The sequence below is a fragment of the Macadamia integrifolia genome, chromosome 12, assembly GCF_013358625.1.
Source record: "Macadamia integrifolia cultivar HAES 741 chromosome 12, SCU_Mint_v3, whole genome shotgun sequence".
NCBI lineage: Eukaryota > Viridiplantae > Streptophyta > Magnoliopsida > Proteales > Proteaceae > Macadamia > Macadamia integrifolia.
In genome coordinates this window covers 31430288-31452488 of record NC_056568.1, presented here as the reverse complement: position 1 = coordinate 31452488, position 22201 = coordinate 31430288, and the positions used below count along the sequence as shown (strand labels likewise).

The 22201-nt window shown below is 39.2% G+C and overlaps 3 protein-coding genes across 6 annotated transcripts; 1 reads left to right on the top strand and 2 right to left on the bottom strand.

Annotated features, from left to right (window-relative positions):
- The first annotated feature begins 219 nt into the window (after positions 1-219).
- On the top strand, positions 220-6543 carry LOC122058088 (nuclear envelope-associated protein 2-like). Of its 2 annotated transcripts, XM_042620546.1 has the most exons (7): positions 228-957; positions 1640-1875; positions 1988-2095; positions 3298-3339; positions 4164-4625; positions 4737-4838; positions 6042-6543. In XM_042620546.1, the coding sequence occupies exons 2-7, from the start codon at positions 1687-1689 to the stop codon at positions 6207-6209; spliced, it is 1071 nt and encodes a 356-aa protein (XP_042476480.1). In that variant the 5' UTR covers positions 228-957; positions 1640-1686; the 3' UTR covers positions 6210-6543. The 2 variants fall into 2 exon arrangements, with proteins under 2 accessions (XP_042476481.1, XP_042476480.1); XM_042620547.1 differs by lacking the exon at positions 3298-3339 and having other exon boundaries at positions 220-957.
- Positions 6544-6822: 279 nt separating this feature from the next.
- LOC122058086 (endochitinase A1-like) lies at positions 6823-9736 on the bottom strand. Its single transcript, XM_042620541.1, has 4 exons — positions 9462-9736; positions 7620-9128; positions 7448-7505; positions 6823-7349 (listed from the first exon to the last, which is right to left on the bottom strand). Exons 1-4 carry the CDS (start codon positions 9532-9534, stop codon positions 7124-7126), a joined length of 1866 nt encoding a protein of 621 aa, XP_042476475.1. The 5' UTR covers positions 9535-9736; the 3' UTR covers positions 6823-7123.
- A 992-nt stretch (positions 9737-10728) lies between these two features.
- On the bottom strand, positions 10729-22050 carry LOC122058087 (serine/threonine-protein kinase haspin homolog). 3 transcript variants are annotated; one of them, XM_042620542.1, is made up of 15 exons: positions 21833-22047; positions 21576-21690; positions 21370-21447; positions 20380-20476; positions 19456-19967; positions 13741-13864; positions 13472-13581; positions 13031-13142; positions 12563-12655; positions 12417-12478; positions 12180-12310; positions 12016-12086; positions 11875-11927; positions 11343-11409; positions 10729-11153 (listed from the first exon to the last, which is right to left on the bottom strand). In XM_042620542.1, the coding sequence occupies exons 1-15, from the start codon at positions 21846-21848 to the stop codon at positions 11007-11009; spliced, it is 1788 nt and encodes a 595-aa protein (XP_042476476.1). In that variant the 5' UTR covers positions 21849-22047; the 3' UTR covers positions 10729-11006. The 3 variants fall into 3 exon arrangements, with proteins under 3 accessions (XP_042476476.1, XP_042476479.1, XP_042476477.1); XM_042620545.1 differs by having other exon boundaries at positions 21572-21690; positions 21833-21851; XM_042620543.1 differs by lacking the exon at positions 12563-12655 and having other exon boundaries at positions 21833-22050.
- Between the last annotated feature and the right edge of the window lie 151 nt (positions 22051-22201).

The following is a 22201-nucleotide window of genomic DNA, read 5'->3' as shown; positions in this document are numbered from 1 at the left end:
TTTTTTGCGCATCCATCTTTTTCTAGGTGGGGATCATCTCAAATGTGTACACTATCATCGCTGCCCTTACTCTAATGCCGAAGCAGAGAGTGTACACTGTACAGGTGGGGTCACGTGACGTGAGTTTAAACTTCGAATCGAAAATTTGGATTGCCCGCGCTTAGGTCATTAAAAACTCAAACCTAAATTTCCCGAAGCTCAGGCTCGGAAGCTTCGAACCACATACATGTTTGTCTCTATTCTTACAAACCCCCACTTCCCCACTCGATCTGTTTCACTGTTAATTATTCATTTTTTTTTTTTAATTTCCTGTATTTATGGGGAATTTAATCAGTGCTCGAAGCTGGAATCAGATGCTCTCCGCCGAGCTGTAACGCCAAATCCTGGTTTTCTGGTGTGATTGTTTCCACAAAAGCTTCAAATCAAGCATGCAATGATGCAGAAATAGTTTTTTTCTTCTTGATTCTCGGTTCGTATTGTCTCAATTTCTTCCAATATCAGATATTCGAATCCGTCAAGTTTGAAGTCGAGCGGGAACTTGATTTTCTTCTCTTACAGAATTTGATGACTGTCACGTGATCCATCTTTTCTTCAGGAAATTCGATTCAGAAGACGATAAGCCGCTGCTTTCAACTCATTAATTCGTCTGTTTGTATTGATATTGATTTCCACCATCTTTTTTGTGGTTTAAATGGCTCGATCTGGAGGTTCTGGAAGCTCTTATTTTTTGTCCTGTCTTTCGCGGATGGTGATAGGGTTTGATTCCAGTTTTTGAATTTGAACTGCCTTTCTTTCCACTGTTGGATCATAGAAAGGTTGGTGAGGACTGAGGCGGTGTATAGCTTGATTCCATCTCATCGTGAAGGTCGAGGAGTTCTAACAGGAGGAACTAGTTTAGTTTTTTTGTTCTTCTCCGGTGTACTGCAAGTGAGTTTCAGACAGGACGACTAGAAATCGGTAAGCATTACAGCTCTCTAAGAGCAGTCGATTTTCCTTTTCTTTTTATAATTTTTGTTTTCGATTAGTTTCCCTTGAAGCTTTCTCCAGCCAAAGTAAACTCCGTTTTTTCATTCTTCCTCGCTTGTTGAAGCTGTTTTCCCGTTGTAAGAAACTTTCTTCCTGTGATTTTTGGTTTTGTTGAAGACGAAAGATTTCTACTTGTAATAAGACAACGACGAACGCGTGGCTGAAATCCACTTGAAAGGCTAACCTTTCGTTTTTTTTTGTTTCCTTGTTAAGACCAGTTTTCCTTGGCTGCATGTAGATGGTGAGCTGATAGGTGTGGAGAAATTTTTGTTCTTTACTAGAAAGAAAAAGGAAAAGAGAGAATTTTTGGGTAAGCAAATCATTCTCTTGAACTTAAAATCGCAAGAAAAAAATCCTTAGCTTCTATGGAAAAAATTGCCAAAAATTCCCACTTGTAATCACTTGAAGATCACCGTTTCGTTGTCATTGAGTCACATGACTCCCATTTAATGCGATGGCTAGTCAAGAGAGCTTTCAATACAGGGGGGAGAAGAATAATCGTCAGGCTTGATATTGGGTAGGCGAAGGATGGAATTGTTAACGTATTGTGTTCAAGGGTAATCATTGGAAGATTTAGAGCAATCTCTGATTGTTATATCGTCTGTTGGCTCAGGGTTCCTGGACTCGACTGATTAACTGGAAACTTTCTCTTCCTCGCTTATGTCGATCTCCGAGAAGCCATCATCATCATCCTCTGCCCGAGAGTTTGATCCTCTGTTGAAGGATCTCAGTGAAAAGAAACAGAGCTTTCGGCGAAACGTTGTTTCTTTGGCAGCCGAACTCAAGGATGTTCGGAGTCGCCTTGCTTCACAGGAAGAATCATTTGCCCGAGAAACTCTAACCAGACAGGCATGTTAGTTCGTACTTTGATTTAACTACCACAGTGTTTCTCTTTCCCTTTGGGCGCGCGCTCTTGTTGTGTCTATTGTGATCTGTATCAAGTGACGCCGTGGTTTTGCAGGTCGCGGAGACGAGAGCAAGAAGTATGGAAGAGGAAATAGTTCGATTGGAGAAAAGCTTGGAAGAGAGGGACGGACAGTTGCAGGCATCCGCATCTACAGCAGAGCAGGTAAGATTTCTCTCATATATATATATATATATATATATTTTTCACTCTTTTCGTTTTATTCGCTTAGATTTTCCTCGTTGTTCTAGTAGTTCCCGTTGAATTAACCCTTAGTTATCAGTACTGAACCCAAGCTCATCTGGTGAAAGTGTGATCCGATTTGGTAAGGTTGTCCTAACCACATCTATTGTTTAGGATATTACGTCCTGTATGGGTGTCTGTTCTTTATTTTTTAGCAGAATTTTTAAGCCCCCAAATTGTTCTGTTTTTGTTAAGAAAAAAAAATGTCGTCTTTCTCAGCCCTTTTTTTTTTTTTTTTGACCTTTTTTTGTTTTAAGCAATTCTGTTGGCATGAATCGAGTCTTTTTTTCCCTCTTTGTGCTGGATACTCGAAATCAATCTCTGAAACAAAAAGATCGATGCAATTCATAAATCAATCTCTCTTTTCCCTTGTCTTTTGGAAATGCGTTTTTTTGGTCCTTTTTATTTTCCTTCTAGGAGGGAAGGGGGCAGGTTACTTTTTATTTTTTTCGAATATGGATAAGTTACGCTTTGTTGTGTATTATTTCTGAAGTCAAGTTGGGAATAGCTTAGTAATCGCAAGCTTAGTAATCGGAAATCGTTAGCTGACTGAATATAAAATTTGTCTCATCTGTGTTCATTATGCTTAGTTTTTGTAATATTTCATTTTCAGCCAGTAACTTCTAATGCCACAGAAATATCTTAAGGAGCCCAAGCCATTACTTGAGTGAAGTATGGGCTTAGCACCATTTCTTGGAACCATCTCAAAAGTTGGATGGGCAGTCATAATTGACACTGAATAAAGAAGAAAATTATAGGTTTCAATTTGACATTCCCATTCCCCACCTCCAAGGGAAAAAAAAGGTTTTTTTTTTTTTTTTTTTTTTTTGTGGTTTGGTGGGTGGGTGGGTGGAGCCATTGATATGTAGTAGATGCCTTATGTTTTATCCAATACTGGTTTTATAATTAAACCACCCCCTCTCCAAAAAAAAACGAAAGAAAGAAAAGATCCAATACATGTTTTTTATTTTTTGCATTCTTTTTTTTTTGGTAGAATTTTATTTTTTGCATTCAATTTAATATAATTGGTAACCTATGTGCAAAGATCTTTTTATATAATCCTTTGCACCTATTGAAAGAACAAAATAACATACGCCTGAGAACCATAATTTATGCCTTTTCAGATATCAACCTATCCTAGCAAAACTACATCCTGCAGACTTGAGGTTTGCCCTGAACTTTGGATTTTTTTTCTCTCTAATGTACTTGAATGCTTTATTGATGACCTTGAAGGTCTCATGTTTCTAACTTAACACATGGCTAGCTCTCCAAATTGAAGTAAGCCTTCTGGGAACAGTTCTGAAGCACTATCTATTTTTTGCATGTAATGATTTTGGAATCTTTCTATACCACTCTGATTTTGTTATTCAGTTTGATTGATTTTCAAAGTGACCCTATAGTAATTTAACCGAATCAAAAAGAGGGGGAAGGGAAATATCCTAAAAACTCCTTTTAGAAAGAAACATATGCAAAATTTCCTACTTTAATTTCCATATACATCTGACCATCTAAGATGAAATCCTGTTCTAAATTCCCCTTTTTTTGTAGGAATGCCTAAATGCTATCTTGCACCCTCCCTTTTTGGTAGAAATCCCCTAAATACTAGCATGTATTTCTTTATGTGCTAGAAATCCCCTTGTTACGACATTTTAATGCCTCTAAATTCAGCGTCTGGTGGTGTTTTCTTGTAGTTAACATACTATGACAACCCAAAAATACTGATAAGGTATGAAACCTAGATTCTAACACTTATTGTGATATTCTTTGGGATTCTCTTATACTTTTATTGATTCCAATAATTAATATGCTCTAAGAAGGTTACGGGATATGTTTTATCTTTTATGGTTATAATAAGGTGACAATTGGTTTTTTTTTTTTTTTTTAAACTCAAGTCATGGTTGTTGTCATTGCCAAATAATTTAACAGTATTGCTAGTCATAGTCCTTTTTTGATTTTACTCATCCTTTGACTTTTTCTTCATTTAACACAGTACCTGAAGGAGCTAGATGCTCTACGATTGCAGCTCTCTGACACTCAAGCCACAGCAGATGCAAGTGCTGCATCAGCTCAATCAGCTCAGTTACAGTGTTTGGCCTTGGCAAAGGAACTTGATGAGAAGAACAGTTCTTTGAAAGAGCATGAGGATCGTGTTAATAGGTTAGGAGAGCAGTTGGATCACCTGCAAAAAGACCTTCAAGCAAGAGAGGGCTCTCAGAAGCAGCTGAAAGATGAAGTTTTAAGAATAGAGCAGGAGATTATGCAAGCGATTGCCAAAGCTGGATCTAGCAAGGATTGTGAACTGAGGAAAATCCTTGATGAGGTCTCTCCTAAAAACTTTGAGAGAATCAATAAGCTTTTAACTGTGAAGGATGAAGAGATAGCCAAATTGAGAGATGAAATCAAGATTATGTCCGCTCACTGGAAATTAAAAACTAAGGAGTTGGAGTCACAGGTATGTTCCTATGCAGTCCCTTGATCAAGTTTCTTTAACATTCCTTTTCTACTCAAAAATTTTATCTTACCTTTTTCTAAAGTAGATGGTTCGTATTATACCTGTTCACAGTTAGAGAAACATCGGAAAGCTGATCAGGAATTGAAGAAAAGGGTGCTGAAGTTGGAATTCTGTCTTCAGGAAGCTCGCTCTCAGACGAGAAAGCTCCAAAGGGTAAAGAATATTTTCCTTACTCCTGAATTATTCAGTCTATTTTTATTTGAAAATACATGGATCATTCAGTTATGTACTTTGCTTGATTGTCCATGGAAATTGAATGTCCGGACCTGCCCCTCAGAGGGACTCAAGGGGAATGGTCCACATTAAATTGACCTGCTATGCCACAACATATGTCAACACTCATTAAATTTGCAACATGCCTTTGAGATAGTAGCCTTTATCACTATTCTTCTTTGGGATAACAACCAAGCTGACTATTGTACTTAAAGAGCGGAAAAGAACATTGATACCTCATTATTATGCTCTTATTGTCCCTGAAGATGACAAATAGTTCTTCGTTGCAAGCTTTGGTCTGCAATGCTTGAATCTATGGTATCAATTACAATAGTCTTTTTGATTTGGATACAACTCTTGCAAAACCAAATGTTTGGATCACCAGACAGCCCCTTGGATTCTGGGTTCTCAAACTCAATATCGGATACAAGATCAGTCTCTATTGATTCCAATTTCAATTGGACAGAGTTGACTGAACTGTCGGAACTATTTTATTAAGAATTGGGGTTAATCAGGGTTGGGATTGTCGATATCGAGTTGAATTGGCTGACTCATGATTCCAACCCAATTTTAAAAGCCTTTGTTGCAATCCTGTTAGCCTTATGGGGGTTAATTCCACATCAGTTACGAAAGTGATCTTGTGTAGGCTGATATGGCCTTAGGTTCCCTAACCTTGTAAGCCGGTTTATGATGAGTTTTCTTAATGTTTTGTATCCGTCCTATCAGAGTAGCTCCACCCTATAAAACATCCCATTCACAGCGGTTACGGTAAGGCTGGGGAGTGGGGATCCTAGCAGGCCGTCAGTTTGGAATCGTGGTGGTCTGTTTCAATCATGTTAGCCTTATGGAGAGTTAATCCCACATCAGTTACAAAAGTGATCAGGTGTGGTTTTATGGCCTTTGGGTTCCCTCACCTTGTAAGTTGGTTTATGGGGTTGAGTTCTCCAAGGTTCGTGTCACCTTTGCTTAAGCATGGAAAGTAAGAAGTCCTTAAAAGGATTTGATGTTCTAGTGTGAGTCGCACTATCTAATGCTATATTTATCAAATGAGGACAATGATTAGACTAATAGAATGTTAATTTCCATTCCAGCTGGATTTTGCTTATTTTTAATTTGTATTTGTTTACTGTCGTTTGTGGTTAGATGGGAGAGCGGAGGGACAAAGCTTTGAAAGAACTCAGAGATCAGTTGGTTATGAAGCAACAGGGACCAGGGTTCGGCACTGAAAAACAAAACTTTTGGGACAGCTCTGGTTTCAAGATTGTGGTTTCAATGTCCATGTTGATCCTGGTAGTGTTTGCAAAACGGTAAAATCATATATTGTTCATTTCATTTGGTTTAAAGTAGAACAGAGGTATAGCTGTAGAAATTAGTTTCCAAGGAGATGAGCGAATATTGGTTTTGAACCTAGCCCCCCTCCTGTTTTGTAAAGTGATTGCTAGGGTTAGTTTATGGGCCAACAGCAGAGACCCATTTTTCTTGTTCCTATTGTCATTCATCTTTTGATAGGTAGAAAATGGTGATTTATTAAATCACTATGACTTATTTCTCCAGATGAGGGTCTTGCATTGCCTGGTAAAATCAGCATTTGGTTGTCAAATGTGCCATTGCATTGTTTAAGAAAGGAAAGTTATATTATATTTAATTTCCAATGCCTCCAACTCCCCTTAGAAGCAGGAAATCGATCCTATGATAACCTGAGCTCCTGCTACCTACTGGCAGGGGTACCATCAACTGTTCTTCAAATCAGTAGTTCTATTTGTATCTCAGATATTAACTAATAAGAATCTGTCCTAGACATTTAAATGTGGGCGCCCCGCATCCATGGATGTGCCAGTATTGAGCTCTGTCCTGTTCCCAATACTGGTACAAATGTTCTCCTGGAAGAGAGGATCCTAGATTCTACTCTAATGACCTTTCGAGATTGAAAATTATATTGTTACATAACTCTTAACTCAAGAAATTTACAAGAAATTCGTCTACCAACACATCAGGCAATTACTCTATATCTATTCTATTCCTTCATAGTGATGCTTCTGCTGGTTAGTGGATGTTCCAGCCTTCCAGGTGGGTAATGGTGATGTGCACCTGTGTCCTACTGGTGCTTCTCTTTGAAAATGCGTACTGTACAGATAACCTGAACCATTGGAGTTGCAGTCCACTGCTGCTGTATCAATCCATTGCCCAGTGGTCTGGTCACTGGTGTGCATGCCCCAGTAGGAAATTTATGCAGCTGTTACTAAGATTCTAGTGATGATGGATGTTACCAGTAGTACAATGGTGCCAAACAATGGCTGCAAGCGGGCTGAGATGGACACTGAAGGACTGACACCAGGAGGGGATTCAGATCCAATAACGGTTGTCGTAGCTGAACCAGGATTGCTGGCATTCAACAGTGGTAAAGGTGAACCAGAATTGCCGGCATTCGACACTGGTGGCGGTGAAACAGAGCTGCAAATTAAGATTCCAGAAACACATCATTGCTATAAAACACTTGGGAAAAAAAAGTGTTAGTATGTAGGAATACAGTCCAGCAGCAGAAAACCCACCCGTAAGTTGTTGTGGCTGCAGCTGGTGATGATGATGGATAAACGCAAGAACCAGTGCCTGTTGAAAGTTTTAATAGGGAACTACTTCAAGACATGGATAATTTTGTTTTCCTTAGCATTCAGACATCCTAATCAGAAATTTTATAAAAAATGAAAGATTTTATGGTCTTACTTGGATTTGTGCTAACTATCGTGGCAGTTCCTCCAAAGTCACAGCTTGATGCCACTGGATTTTTCTGATAGTAACTGTTAAATGCATATGAGGCGTGGTTTTCGAGAGTGCTTGGATTGTAACAGCTTCCAGTTTGTTGAATTGCTGAGCAGTCTGCACCTCCAATGCCACATGCATAGTCCAGTGCTGCCTGAAGTGCACTCTCCGACGCTCCAGTCTTAGCCACACACCAGGTCTGCCCTGTTGCCGGAGTAGGTGCCACTGGATTTGCTGGGGGTGTTGTGACAGGCGTTGTAATGGGGATGCTGCTGGGACTGGGAGGTGGGACTGGATAAACGGTAACTGGGTTTGTAACTGGAGGGGTCATTGGAGCTACAACGGGATTATTGATTGACCCTGTTGTAGTGGGTGGATCTACAGGATTTGTATAAGGTACAGTAGTCACTGGTGCGGTTGAGGGGACCGTGACAGGGGTAGCAGCAGGATTTGTTGGCATTACAGTGACAGGGTTCGTAGAAGGCACGGTGATGATTGGTGTGGGATTTGTAGTAGGGGTTGTGGCTGCGGGTGTTGTTGTGGGATTTGTTATTGGTGTTGTAGGGTAAATTGCTGGGGGAGGGTAGATTGTATCATGTACTGTGGTAGTTTTTGCTGCTGAGATGGGTCTCTGGTCATTGATGTTGTTTAGGAGTTCTCTGTGGAAAGAAGGGAAGATCTGTTCTTCCCACTTCAGCTCCTCTCTCTCTGATTCTTTCATTGAAGAAATTTCTGCAAATAAGCCATCAAGGCCTGGGATTCGAGTGTTCACTACAGACCTCAAGATTTTGGAGGAGAATTCAACTAGCTCTACTGCACTGGGGACAGCAGAGGTATGGATTATCACAACCATGGGAGCATCAATGCAAGGAAGAGTTGTAGTTGCTTTGGTAGCTGTTTCAGTCATCAATCGGACAAACTGGTCCCCCATGCTCACTTCTTGGTGAATCTGGCTCTCTATAACAATGAAGGAATTGGATTTCTTGATAAAACCAACAATCCCACGCAGATCTCTGGCTTGCCTTTTGCATATATTCTGTAAGGAGGACATCGAGAATGTCACTGAGACCTTCACTCGATGCTCCAGGTTGAAGCCTCTTAGTACGGAATGGATTGATCTCAAGATGGATAGGACAGATGGTAGCTGAACTAGAGCTACTGAACTGTTATGGCTGCAGCCAACTACGATGCTTCTAACGTTTACACGAGGAAGAATGGCAGCCAGGTGCGTTTCAAGCAGTGAAATGGCTACGGAAGTCTTGGACTGACTCAGATTCTTAATCTGTGTCTCGCTTAAGTAAAGCTCTATATCTAATCCTGCGTTGGACAGTGAATCCAGAACACTAGGATCTGCCATGGAGACTCTGATCTGAGAAGGGTAAGTCTTGTTATTATTCCTGAGGATGGACATTGCCTCCATAGCCGATGAAGTCACACCACTCCTGGCATCCCAGGAGAAACCCACCATACTTCCTGAAGTGGGGAAACAAAAACAAGTGAGAGAATAGAAGTAAACACAACATTTTCCAAATGAAGATTGATATTCTTAACTGGTGAATGATGGAACTTGAAAGTGGGTCATAAAAGTCATGAAGGACTCCGGGAGAAATTTTCTCATCCAAGCTTGATCTCCTGAAACTGTTCAAGCCCAGATTCCGAGGACCCAGAAGGTAAAAGATAGAACTCGTCTAATACTCCGGTTACATTACAGTAAGATACATTTAGCATGCTATTTTTCTTGGAAGGCATTAGAATGGAAGATGAGAGAGAGAGAGAGAGAGAGAGCCGTAGTTAGTAGTACTTCACCTGAAGAACAGACAGTGAGGACGAGCAAATGCAGAAGGAAGATGAAGAAGCTCCTACAAGCTCCACCAGCCATGACTGTGAGAAGTAGTTAGCGATTCTGAAGGAGACACTACTGGATTTTTTACTGAGATGTCTGCAATGACTGTTTAAACACGAGCATTGTAAAGTACTAGTACATGTGGATCCAAATGGGGAAGAGAAAAAGGGTGAGACCGGTGGAAAAGTATTTTCAGATAAAGCAGAGAGAAGCGGAAAGAGACGCGACAAAGAAGGCAAAAGTAAACGTTACTGCCTCGTTGGAATGATAACAAAGTTGTTCCTTTGTGAAGAAGGATAGGGAATTGGGCCATAGGAGCACAGAAGAGAATCTATCAAAGGGGAGCTTTTCCCTCTCTCTCACACTTTTATGTGAGGTAGGATAAAAAGATAAGTAGTAAATTAATATGGGTGCATGAGGGCTGTCCGGTAGTTGCCGAGGTTAGAAAAAGTTCCAATTCCCAACTTTGAACTTTACAAATTTAAGGGTTAGGAGATGGACAGATGTTGCGCCTGAAGGGCCTACATCCACCTGGGAGAGAACATATACCCATTGGGATTTGGGACCATACACTGCATATATGCAGTTGTTCTTAAGCCATATGTGGAGGTTTTCTATTCGGATTTCCGAAAGAATTTTCCTTCAATATTAAATTAATACATGGGAAGATGGGATCATGGGAAGAGGTATGTGTTGTCCCAGCGACATAAGCCATGAGCTTACCTTTTATTTCCGAAGACAATGGATGAGCTTCCTTCAAGATCAAAAAAACGCCCATCGTCTGCCCAAGTTTCAGTGCGGAAAGCAAGAGAGATCAACCAAAAGAGATGGACTTGAGTCATATAGTTGATAAAGTGATTTGTTATATCACCTTTAAGAGCAATAGCAACACATTCATGACTCAGAAAGTGTCTCCTTCCTGACTCTGGAAGAGAGTAAAGTGGTATTATCTATTCGAATCAGATATGGGTTTTAAAAATTGAATACCTTTCATCTTTACTGCTTACGACGTATCTGGTTGTTTTCTTAGCTCATTAACACATGTTGAAAGCGATCGAAAACTCTTTTAATTTCTCTGATCAAGCCATCTAAGTTTCACTAAGAATTCCTAAAACACCCATGAGAACAGAGCAATTAAAAAAGCTTTTTGGATCTCAACAAGATCCTATACAATTTCATCAATATCATCAAGAACAACTCAACAAATAATAGTTGATCATCCTCAAGAAATATCCAACCCAAAAGCTTAAACTATTGAGAGAGAACTCAGTTATATGGGGAATCAGAAGGCTTTGGGGTAACCCATGTCCACATGCGATTTTTCTCTGAATATATCTATCAGTCATGCTTGATGAGAAGACATTAAAATGGATAAATATTATCAGGCTATAAACTTAACACTCCTGAATCTTTTTTTCTTGCTATTTGCTACTTTACACATAATACTCATCTTAGCAAGTATATTCACAGGAGCTGCTTATAAGCATAAAAAAAAAAAATTAGATAAACTAGTTGCCGCCTTTCTCTTTCTGATCATCAACACTAACAAACAACTCCTCAAAGAACGCATCGGTGATTGCTTCCCCGGTTGAGCTATACGAGTTCAGCCGTTTCTTTAGTGAACGCAATTCCCTTTCCTCTTTCGAAGTTCGTTTCTGTTCCAAGCATAGAATTCAATCAGTCACATACCTTTCATCCCTGGTGCAGCCCTGGTGAGAGAAAATATAGAGGATGGTAGAATACCCTCCCCCACCCCCCCCCCCACCCCCCAACCTCCAAAAAAAAAAAATGGAAAATACAAACAGAACAAAAGGTGAACCACTAGTGCTTTGATCTGAACTCACGTATGATTTCTTCAACAGCAAAATGTCGACCAAATACTGCAACCATAATACGTTTGTCTTTGGATAGCTGTTTTTTCAAGACAATAACAGGTTTCCATAATCCAAAACAATCTTCACATGTAACATAATAATTGACTTAAAAAATATATTTTTATAGGAAACCAAATAACTTCCAGTTGACAATTTTAATCATGTTTCCTTTCAATGAACAAGCAAATAGTCAAACTTGTTTTAGTTTTCAACAAATAGGAACTAGGCATTTGAAACGAGACAACACAATTAGATTTATTCATCATACATCTACAAGAACCAAAGTCATCAAGCTTGTTATTTAGAGTTGTTTGTTGTCAGGTAACATGCATGTAAAAGGAAAAGTTTCAGTTAAAATCTCATATTTACATAGAATTTATCTGAACATTTTCCTTTCACATGCTTCTTACCTGGAAACAAAAAGCCTTATGTAAGTGAGATGCAGAATTCATGTCATGAAACATGGACTTAATACAAACATAATTTAGCACAATCATATTACCTGCCCTCCCAACATTCATCTGTTACTTCCTTCATCTTCCGATAGGTTTCTGACTGCCAACATTTAAAAAATTGTTTGAATGAAATTCATGTGACTTCGAAATGCAAAGAAATTTATGTGTTTATCTCTGCCTCTGCCTACCTGACTATCTCCTTTTGGACCCTCAAAGAGTAGTGGGTCAGAAGATAGATCCAGAAAAAGTATAGACTCCCCTACACAACAAGAAATATTAATTTCAGACACTGAATGATTTTCATAGTTAGACATTCTATCATGAAAGTAATGGATATGAAGTAGATTTTGACCAGTGTTTATTCGAGAGAGAGTAAAATCAATTATTGACACTGTCAATCCAAATGTTTGAGCCCACATTGGCTTTCCCTCGAGAGTGAACTGCACTCTTGCATCATTCTTACGAGTTAAAAGAATGTTCCCCCTGCAAAGCTCTATCAAGGTAAGTTTTCACGCATAAGGATTTATATTTAAAACGATGGACTTGCATTGTTTAGAGACATGAAGTTTTTGAAGGATTGGAATTAGACCAGTGCAGATCTCGATGTTCAAATTCATAGGCTGCTTCTGCCACAGCCAAGGCAGCCGTAATCTGCAAAAGTATTCGGTGGTCAATCATTTACTGGTTGAAGATTTGCAAGGAGGAATCGAAAAGGAAAGAAATTCAGTTGTTCACCTGAACTAATAAACTCCGTGCTTCATCAAAGTTTAAGAGTACAAAGCTTTCAAGATCCTTACCTCCATGAGCCAGAACAAACACAACATAACACTGAAAGAAATTTCTTTAGGTTCAAATAAAGAAGATGGATCGAATTACTAACATTTTGAAATGGTTCCTTGTGGGTCCAATATGATCTGAGTGTGCATGTGCAGTGTGATGTGCAGGTTAAGGGTGGGTGTGCGTACCCTGTTCAAAATTTTGCTACCATGATTCTGTAGAATTTTTTTCGATATTCAAGCACTGTAATAATACCTTGTCGATGTATTCAATTTTAGTCAAGATATTATTCACAGAGCCAGTCCAATTTTGTCTGGCTCATAGCCAATTCAAGTTGCCAAGCCTCATGAGCAAAGAACTGGTCAGCTACTGAACTGTTTAACATCTGTCCAAATTCAAAACTCTGGCTGATTAAAGAACAAGAACCTGGTTCTCCGGAAATTCCTTTGGGTGGTCATTTTCTGAGCCATGCTTCCCATCCCACTCTTCCCATGCTCTGATCAGCATAGGATCATAGGCACCTTGGCATACACGTAAACTGCAGAGATTATTGAAAACAGTTGTTATTTTTATGTGGGAACATCAAATAATTTGTGAGCCACCAAAACAATGGCTTGCACTAAGTTGTAGCCCATGCAGTGAGAACCATCCTCACAAAAGCAATTAAATTCGCAATGCAAAACTATGGTGAAGGCAATGCCATTGCATTATCCTTGCTGTTGGAATCTTCTTCAGAATTATTAGTATGGAAGGTTGAACCTACTATCTGTTACTCTATGAATGCAACAAGAATATAAACCATCACTAACTGTAAAAAGACAGCAGCATGGTGGAAGTACTTGGAGAGATTTACACAGTAAGACGTACTCTATTGTTTCTATGAAGCTTGTACATGAATTAAATTCATTGCTATGATGTCCTCGTAAATTATTAAGAGTCCGGGAAAGTACCACCTCCTCGAGCAATTCCGACGCTCTCTACAGCAAAAGAAGATTGATGATTGAAGAACAAAAAGACTTAATTAAAAACAAATATATATATATATATATATATACATTTGATGAAAGGAAAAGGTTCAAGTCCCTATCATTTGTTAAGTAACACACAAGAGCAAGAGAGATGAAAACAGATGATACCTTTTGCACTTCGCCATTCACTCTTAAATCTCCATCAAATGGTACTATTTTGCAAACAGTTGCACCAGCCTTGAAAGCTTCTCCATAGGTTCCCTCACCAATCTTAACTATACTATTGGGGTCACTGCCCGCAGAAAAAAGTTTGAGTTTTTCATTAGACAACGCAGAATCACTATCAAAATAACAAAGGTAAGAGAGCTAAGCCCATTTAATGCAATACTGAATTCAACAGAAGAAGATAATACATCTGAAACATCACACAAAGAAATACAGAATTCTTGTAGTGCCTTCATGGGGCACAAGCTGTGGACTGTGAAATAGTGACAACCAAAAAGGCTTATGCCTAAAAGTTGTATCTAATTAATACTGGCTGAAGGGGTCCTGATAATAACAAAGAAAGTTTTCATACTTGTGATCATCAGCATTATCATCATTGTAATCAATGCTATGGTTACTAATACTGCTACGACTGCAATATTTTTTCAAGAGAGGGTCAGAAGGACTGGCAATGAGGCACCATATCTGCTGCATTTCACAGAAGATAGCACCAAATAACACAGGTAGGTAGCCCCACCCTACCTAAACTTATGTGTCAAATTTCGGTCCGGAACAACTTTGCCATGCGGCAAGTCAACACTTGACTGTTGAAATTACAAGGAAAAGAAAATGCACGGAGTATAATATCTGAGGTGGAGCTGAAACTTAACATTTGTTGAATCCTCTATTAATCCAGCCCCTCACATGGCTCAAATGAAAACCCCCTGTCCTGCTCAGCCTATCATGAAGACATTTAAAAGAACTCCCATTTCAGAGAAGAAATAGAATTCATATACAAAGTTCAAGGTATATAAGCATGTTTACTACCAAATTAACTTTATGATAGAGGGATATCATCTAATTATTTGGTGGTGTGTAATTGAATAGGCTGGAGAAAAGTCTGGCAAAGGGTTAGCAAATTTAGCCATTGTTAGAAGTTATAAAACCCCTTTTACTCTTACTAGGGAACCTACCATTGAAACATTTTGAGACTAAGCTTTCATATGTAAACCTTTGTGATTTTTCAAAACGGAAAAAACAATAATAATAATAATTATTGAGACTGACGCTAATCCCGATACTACTTTCCCTGGACCGATAGGGACAATTCTGTCCTATCGGCCCATTATATTGGTTTAGGGTTATTGTGTTATGATATGGGGTATTCTTGTACTTTCCTCTTTATGAAATAATATTAAGTATAGGGAAAACCAGCGATCAAACCATTCTGGTAAGATCGTAGGTCACTTCTCATCTTTTGGGAGTCTCCTTCGGTTGTACCTCTCTCTTCTCTCTTTTCTTCTTCTCTTCTTTTCTCTTTCTTTTGGTTTGATTACAAGGTATCTAGGATTGTAACATGGTATCAGAGCCTCTGTAATCAAATCGAGGTGGTTCAGTTTCCTCTCTGCTGAACTCAGTTTTGCGCTGAAGTCTTTTGGTGTGCAGCCACCTACTGCTGCATCTAGCATGTTGTAAATCACATGAAGTGATTTAGTTTGCATATGGATTGTGTTTTTCTAGTACCTAATTGAAGACCTGAAGCCGTTGGATTGCAAGGTTGCCTCTACTCGATTTATTGCAAGGTTGTCTGTGCTAGTTGTGTGGTTCATGTCTGATTTTGTGATTTGGTTATCTCTACGACTTTATTTATTGTACTTTCCTTTTGGTTCTCATGGCTGAGAACAAATCTACTACCCCTATATCTACTGCTTCTGCTTCGGACAATGTCAATGTCCAGATTACCTCTATCAAGCTCAAGGGAAGTTCGAATTACCTACTTTGGGTTCAATCTATGAAGGTTTATCTTATGCCCAAGGATAAACTTTAGTATACTACTTCTGATCCTCCTCCATCATCTGACAAGGCGTATAATGAATGAATGAAGGAGAATGCCTTGATTTTAATCTGGTTGTGGAATAGTATGGAACCAGATGTTGCTGCCAATGTAATGTTTCACTCTACTGCAAAGGGAGTGTGGAATGATTTGAAGGAAACATACTCTCAGGAAAAGAACATGACCCATATCTATGATAACTATGAGAAGTTGTTCCAGTTTCGCCAATCTGACAGATCTCTTTCAGAGTATTATAGTACTTCCAGGGAAATGGTTGAAGAACTCAATGTTTTCCAGCCCTTGACCATAGACATTGACAAATTGAAGGCTCAGTGCAATGAGTTCTTCGTCTCCAAATTTTTGGCTGGTTTGAACAATGATTTGAAGGTAGTGATGGGCCATCTACTAGCAGGCGATACTATTCCTACCCTGAATGACACCTATTCATGACTGCAGCGTATCACTTCATCAACTAAACCAGATCAGTCTTCCAAAGACAATTCTGCCTTCCTTGCCAACCGTGGATGTGGTCGTGGGTCGGCTGATCGAGGTTCCAGTGGACAGCAATCTGATTATGCAGCTCGCCAGTGTACTTATTGCTGGAAGCCCAACTATACTATAGAGACTTGCTGGGCAAAGCATGGCAAACCAGAGTGGGCAACCCAATTACCCAATTATAGAGTGTCAGATGATAGTATTGACACAGTGTCTTCCGCTAACACTAAACTGATATCTTCCTCAGGAGATGTCTCTACTAGTCTGCGCGATGACATCAATCAGTTGCTCCAGCACTTGCACACTCTCGAGGCATCCTCTAATACATCCAATGGTGGGTTTACATCCGCTGCCACCCTAGCTCATGCAGGTACCTCAGCCCTTCTTACCACTACCTCTACCCCTTGGATCATTGATTCAGGTGCTTCTACCCATATGACTGGTAAGTCATCACTTTTTAAGACCTTTTCTTCTAGTACCAGTTCTACTTCTATTATTCTTGCCAACGGTGCTTCCACACCAGTTCTAGGCCATGGTACTATTTCACCTACCTCCCTTACTTTATCTTCTGTATTATATGTTCCTCAATTTCCATTAAGTCTTCTCTCTGTGAGTCAGTTAACTAGTTTATTAAATTGCTCAGTAACCTTCTTTCCCTCTAACTGTGTTTTTCAGGACCTTCACACGAGGAAGACGATTGGTAGAGGGCGTGAAAAGGATGGTTTATATTACCTCAACTGTGGCTCTCCTATTTCTGTTGCTGCTACTGCTATTGGAGATGTGACCCCTTTCCAATGGCACTGCCGGTTAGGATATTTGTCTCTGTTTAGGTTGTAAATTTTATTTCCTAGTTTTAAGTCTGTTCGTAGGTTAGAATGCGAGGCATGTGAGTTGGGTAAGCATCACCGTGTGTCATTCCCATCTCGCTCAGTGTCTCGTAGTCTGTCTTTATTCTCTTTAGTCCATTCTGATGTATGGGGTCCTTGCAGAGTTAGTGATAAATTTGGTTTTCGTTATTTTGTGACCTTTGTGGATGATCATTCTCGCCTTACATGGCTTTACATGTTAAAGGACAGATCTGAATTTTTATCTGTGTTTTACCAATTCTATAATGAAATAAAAACTCAGTTGGCATTTTCATTAAGATTTTTTGGTCTAATAATGCTTTAGAGTATGCTCAAAATGATATTTCTGATTTTTATGCCAACCGTGGGATGATACACTAAAGTAGTTGCGCCTATACCCCACAGCAAAATGGGGTCGCAGAGCGTAAGAACCGACACCTCCTCGAAGTTGCCTGAGCTATTATGATTCATATGCATGTTCCTAAGCATTTTTTGTGTGATGGTGTTTTAACTGCATGTCACTTGATTAATTGCATGCCATGTTCTTGCACTAAAAAATCTCTGGTTGTGTATCCTATTGATAACTTTGTTTCCTTGTCTCATCTTCCCTCTACCTTTCATGGCCTTGCCCTGTCACTTTCTACTAACTCTATTCCCCGCACCCATAATGATGCCCTATGTGTCCCTGGGTGGAAAGCTGCCACTGATGTAGAAATTGGTGCTCTCTTGAGTCGTGGTACCTAGAGTCTAGTAGATTTACCTCCTAGTAAGGATTTGATGAAGTGTCGCTGGGTGTACACTGTTAAGTATCACTCTGATGGCTTTGTTGAGCGGTTGAAAACCCGTCTGGTTGCTAAGGGGCTTACTCAGACATATGGAGTTGATTATTTTAAGACCTTCTCCCCAGTTGCTAGATTGAACTTTATTCGTTTGCTTATTTCTCTTGCTGTCAACTTTTACTGGCCATTGTTTCAGTTGGACATCAAGAATGCCTTATGGTGATCTACAGGAAGAGGTATATATGGAGCAACCTCCTGGTTATATTACTCAGGGGGAGAATAAAGGTCGTGTGTCGCTTAAATAAGGCTATCTATGGGCTTAAACAGTCTCCTGGGGCATGGTTTGACAAGTTCAATGCTACCATAGTTACTTGTGGATTTTCTTAGTGTTATTCTGATCATTCTATCTTTGTTCGTTGTAGAGGTGATAAACTGGTTGTCTTGGTAGTTTATGTTGATGATATTATACTTACTGGAAATGATAAGGCAGGAATTTCTGAAGTGAAAGTTTCTCTTCAGCAACACTTTCAGACCAAAGACTTGGGTCAACTTCATTATTTTCTTGGGATTAAGGTGATCCGATGCAACAAAATGGATCAGTCTATCTCAAAGGAAATACGTACTGGACCTTTTATCTGATACTGGTATGCTTGCTTCCAGACCTGTTGATATCCCAATGGATCTTCCCCAGAAGTTTGGTGTTGATGATGGTGAACCTCTCCGGGATGTGCATAAATACAGGAGTTTGATTAGCAAGTTGATATATCTTACTGTGACACGTCCTGACATCTCCTATGCTATTAGAGTACTCAGTCAATTCATGCAGTCTCCTCATAAAGCATATTGAGACGTTGTTGTCCATGTTCTTCACTACCTTAAGGGTGCTCCTGGAAAGGGGCTGATCTATCGTCCTAATCGACATATAGAACTAGTTGGTTATTCTGATGCTGATTGGGCCGATTCTGCTAGTGATCGGAGATCTACTACGGGTTATTGTACATTTGTTAGAGGTAATTTGGTTACTTGGCATGGTAAGAAGCAGACTACCATTGCCCGATCTAGTGCAAAAGCAGAATACAGAGCTATGGCTCATACCACTGCTGAGTTGATGTGGCTACGGTCTTTACTCTTGGAGTTGGGATTTCTAGTGACCAAGCCTATGAAGATGTCTTGTGACAACCAAGCTACGGTGTACATTGCTAGCAATCTGGTCTTCCACGAGAGGACCAAGCACATAGAGGTGGACAACCACTTTGTTCGTGATGCTGTTCTGAAGAAGCTAATTGAGACCCCTTTTGTTCCTTTGTCAGATCAATTGGCTGATACGTACACTAAGTCACTATTTGCTCATAGTTTTCATAATAGTTGTACCAAGCTGAGCATGGGTGATGTGTATGCTCCAGCTTGAGGGGGAGTGTTGAGACTGACGTGCTAGTTTCCGTGGACCGATAGGGACAATTCTGTCCTATCGGCCCATTGTATTGGTTTAGGGTTATTATGTTATGATTTGGGGTATTCTTGTACTTTCTTCTTTATGAAATAATATTAAATATAGGGAAAACCTGCGATCAAACCATTTTGGTAAGATCACAGGTCACTTCTCATCTTGTGGGAGTCTCCTTCAGTTGTACCTCTCTCCTCTCTTCTCTTCTTCTTCTCTTCTTTTCTCTTTCTTTTGGTTTGATTACAAGGTATTTGGGATTGTAACATAAAGAATAGAACTTACCAATACAGGGAGAAAACATCCGACAGAGTTGAAGGAGAAGACTGCTTGCAAAACCTTAACAGCATGGAGAAAGAGTCATGGTGATTGCCATCTACCGATGCAGAATCCGATGTCAGAGTGAGCTTTGTAATTGCTTCTCCTAAATCATCAGAACTGGCATCACCCGTCTCTAGAGCTTCAATATCGTTCTTCTTTGCAGAAATCATAACAGGGGTTTTCTCATTTGAACACTTGGAAACATCACCACATGTTGACTCTATATGAACCCCTGGAGTTTCCAATATCTTAATCAGTGAACTAGAAGACCCACAACTGTGAGTTGGCTGCCTTGTGATTAGCCATTTTCTTAATCTTGTGGCTACATCTGGTATAATAACCTGACCACTTTGGATGCCCATGGACCATGTACTGAAGTTTTTAGGTGAGGGACTCTCCTCTAACAACTCAAAGGAGTCAACCTCTTTAAAATAAGCCCGCTCTTTTCCATAGTCAGAAGGTTTTGGAATCTTTCTCTGCAAAACATAAAAAAGGTTTAGTAGAAAAAAGAATCATATCAATTGACACCAGTGTCCTGGTCTTTTCATGAAATTGTGCTGATAGATTTATCATTGAAAATTTTAATTTAGAACTTCAATCAAACATAATGGCCAATGATTTAGGCTAATGTGCAAGTGAAACTAAAGTAATTGGGCAACGTTTCACCTAAGAAACAAGGCACAACTTTGGAGAAAAGTAATTACAAAAAGAAGGTGTTCAGTTACAGATTTAGCTAAAAATACAAATCATCAGCACAGGGTGTCAAATCTTGTAAAATAATATACTTTTTCTTTTTGCATATCAGATAGTCAGGAACTGTAGTTGATAAAAATAAAGATTGACAGTAAAATTCAAGGTAAAAATAGGACAGAGTAGCCAGTATCATACATTATGAGGAGGTTGTTTAGGTTTCTTCTTTGCTTCTTTTTCTTTTAGTTGACCCCTATAATCCACATCAGCAGAAATGGCAACGCTAGTTCTCCCTCTGTTCACACAAAGTAATTCATAAGATTGAATCTGTGGTTCCATGAGATATAGGCACATTGACAAACAAGTTAAGGCAAACCCGACAATGTACTGAAATAGAAGGAACTAGAAGTATCTAATGCAAGGATGTTGATGAAACAGGAGAGGTTTTTATATGGAAAAATAGCTAATTGCATAACATAACAAAACAAAACAAAACAAAACAAAAAATGGCTAAAAAATCTACAAACTCAAATCCCACATAGCTCAATTACAAACAAATAAAGGAATCAAATATAAATGTTAGAAGCCTCGACATGCAAAAAAAGAAATGGATAGCAACAAGAATCATTTCAATCAAACAAACAAACAAAATATCGAAAACACACATAGTACTTATGGGTGCAATACCTAGTATCTTTCATTTACACAACAGGCACGGTCCCAATTTCAAAGACTGAAACAGGTATTGTACACAATCTATATCATAGAAAAAAAATATTTTCACATTTTTCAGGTGATACTGAGAAATATAATCTGTGATGTTATCTTAGAATCTCTTAAAAAAGAATAAGGAAAAACTCAGCATGATATGATATGCAAAACCCATCTTAAAATGGGGTTACTGGTGCACCGATGATGGAGGCCATCCTAATACTAAATTTCAGGTGTCTCCTTGTTGGGATCCTATAAAATAGTAAGTAAATGTTATTACTTGCTCTGCTTACACATTACATCAAATGGTGTTATATTGCTTCTGGTACGTTTCCATTGGATGGAGCTAGTCATAAAGTGACATCTATTGTGCTATGCTATGATACCGGAAGCAAAGAACACGAAGGAAGAAAGGAGTCATTTTCTGTATTAAATGTTCATCTCATGCATTGAAAGTTAGAAGGAAATAGAGCAAACCTTGTCGAAAGTGAACGATTCCAACTAATTCTTTTTCCTGGCGCCAAACTCTGCCGATTCTCCTTGTATGATCGGCTTCTACAATTCAAACCAAAAGACAATCAAATAAAAAAATAAAAAAAATATCAAAAAAAATAAAACTCCGAGAAGCACCACTTTGAGGAACTTTGTGCAGACGAATGTGAATCTTAAGGGTTCACACCTACATTTGTGCATCAACACCAGAAGTTTCGGCTCTTCGTCTTCTGTAAATTACGGCAACTTGAGGTTTTCCAACTTCACCAGCTGCAACTTCTGACCATAAATCGTTGCCATTGTCTCCTGGAGAAAGAAAAAACAAATAACTCATAGAATCGGCGGATGGAGCAGAGTCAGTGGAAAATTAATTTTGAACAAAAAAAAAAAAACATGAGTTAATCCCAAAAAGAAACGATTGAAGAGAATGAATTAGGGTTCTTGCTACCTCTTTGAGTGCCCATGCGCACAGGGAGAGAGAGAACTGAACGAGAGAAACTCGTAAGACTTCACCAGGATCTAGAGGGATTGTCAGAGAAATCTTGATTTGAATGCATTTTTGGAGGGAAGAATATGTGAAAATGATTAAATATTACTCGGTACCTCTAGTCGGCCAAATCAAATCCGTTTTAAATGTAACAGGGAAGAACTGAAGAAGTGAACCGTCCGATGGGGTTTTTCTTGTCCCAAAATCTTTTCTCTACAGCCCGTTTGTTTAGGGTGATTTTGATGATGTGAGATTTAAAGGGTTAAAAAGTTGTACTTATTTTCCCAAAATGTCAAAAGCATAGTAAAGTCATGTCTTTGGATATAATAG

Bases quoted from the DNA above. Each gene is read 5' to 3' on its own strand.
- LOC122058088 (XM_042620546.1), top strand. From the start codon at position 1,687: ATGTCGATCTCCGAGAAGCCATCATCATCATCCTCTGCCCGAGAGTTT. The intron at 1,876-1,987 runs GCATGTTAGTTC...GTGGTTTTGCAG, and splicing joins GAGAAACTCTAACCAGACAG to GTCGCGGAGACGAGAGCAAG. The intron at 3,340-4,163 runs GTTTGCCCTGAA...CATTTAACACAG, and splicing joins CTACATCCTGCAGACTTGAG to TACCTGAAGGAGCTAGATGC.
- LOC122058087 (XM_042620542.1), bottom strand. The intron at 13,865-19,455 runs GTAAGTTCTATT...TTCTGCGGGCAG, and splicing joins GATGTTTTCTCCCTGTATTG to TGACCCCAATAGTATAGTTA. The intron at 12,087-12,179 runs GTCAAAATCTAC...CTTGTTGTGTAG, and splicing joins TCTCTCTCGAATAAACACTG to GGGAGTCTATACTTTTTCTG.
- LOC122058086 (XM_042620541.1), bottom strand. From the start codon at position 9,534: ATGGCTGGTGGAGCTTGTAGGAGCTTCTTCATCTTCCTTCTGCATTTG. The intron at 9,129-9,461 runs GTGAAGTACTAC...TCCCCACTTCAG, and splicing joins CCTCACTGTCTGTTCTTCAG to GAAGTATGGTGGGTTTCTCC. The intron at 7,506-7,619 runs GTAAGACCATAA...AACTTTCAACAG, and splicing joins GATAGTTAGCACAAATCCAA to GCACTGGTTCTTGCGTTTAT.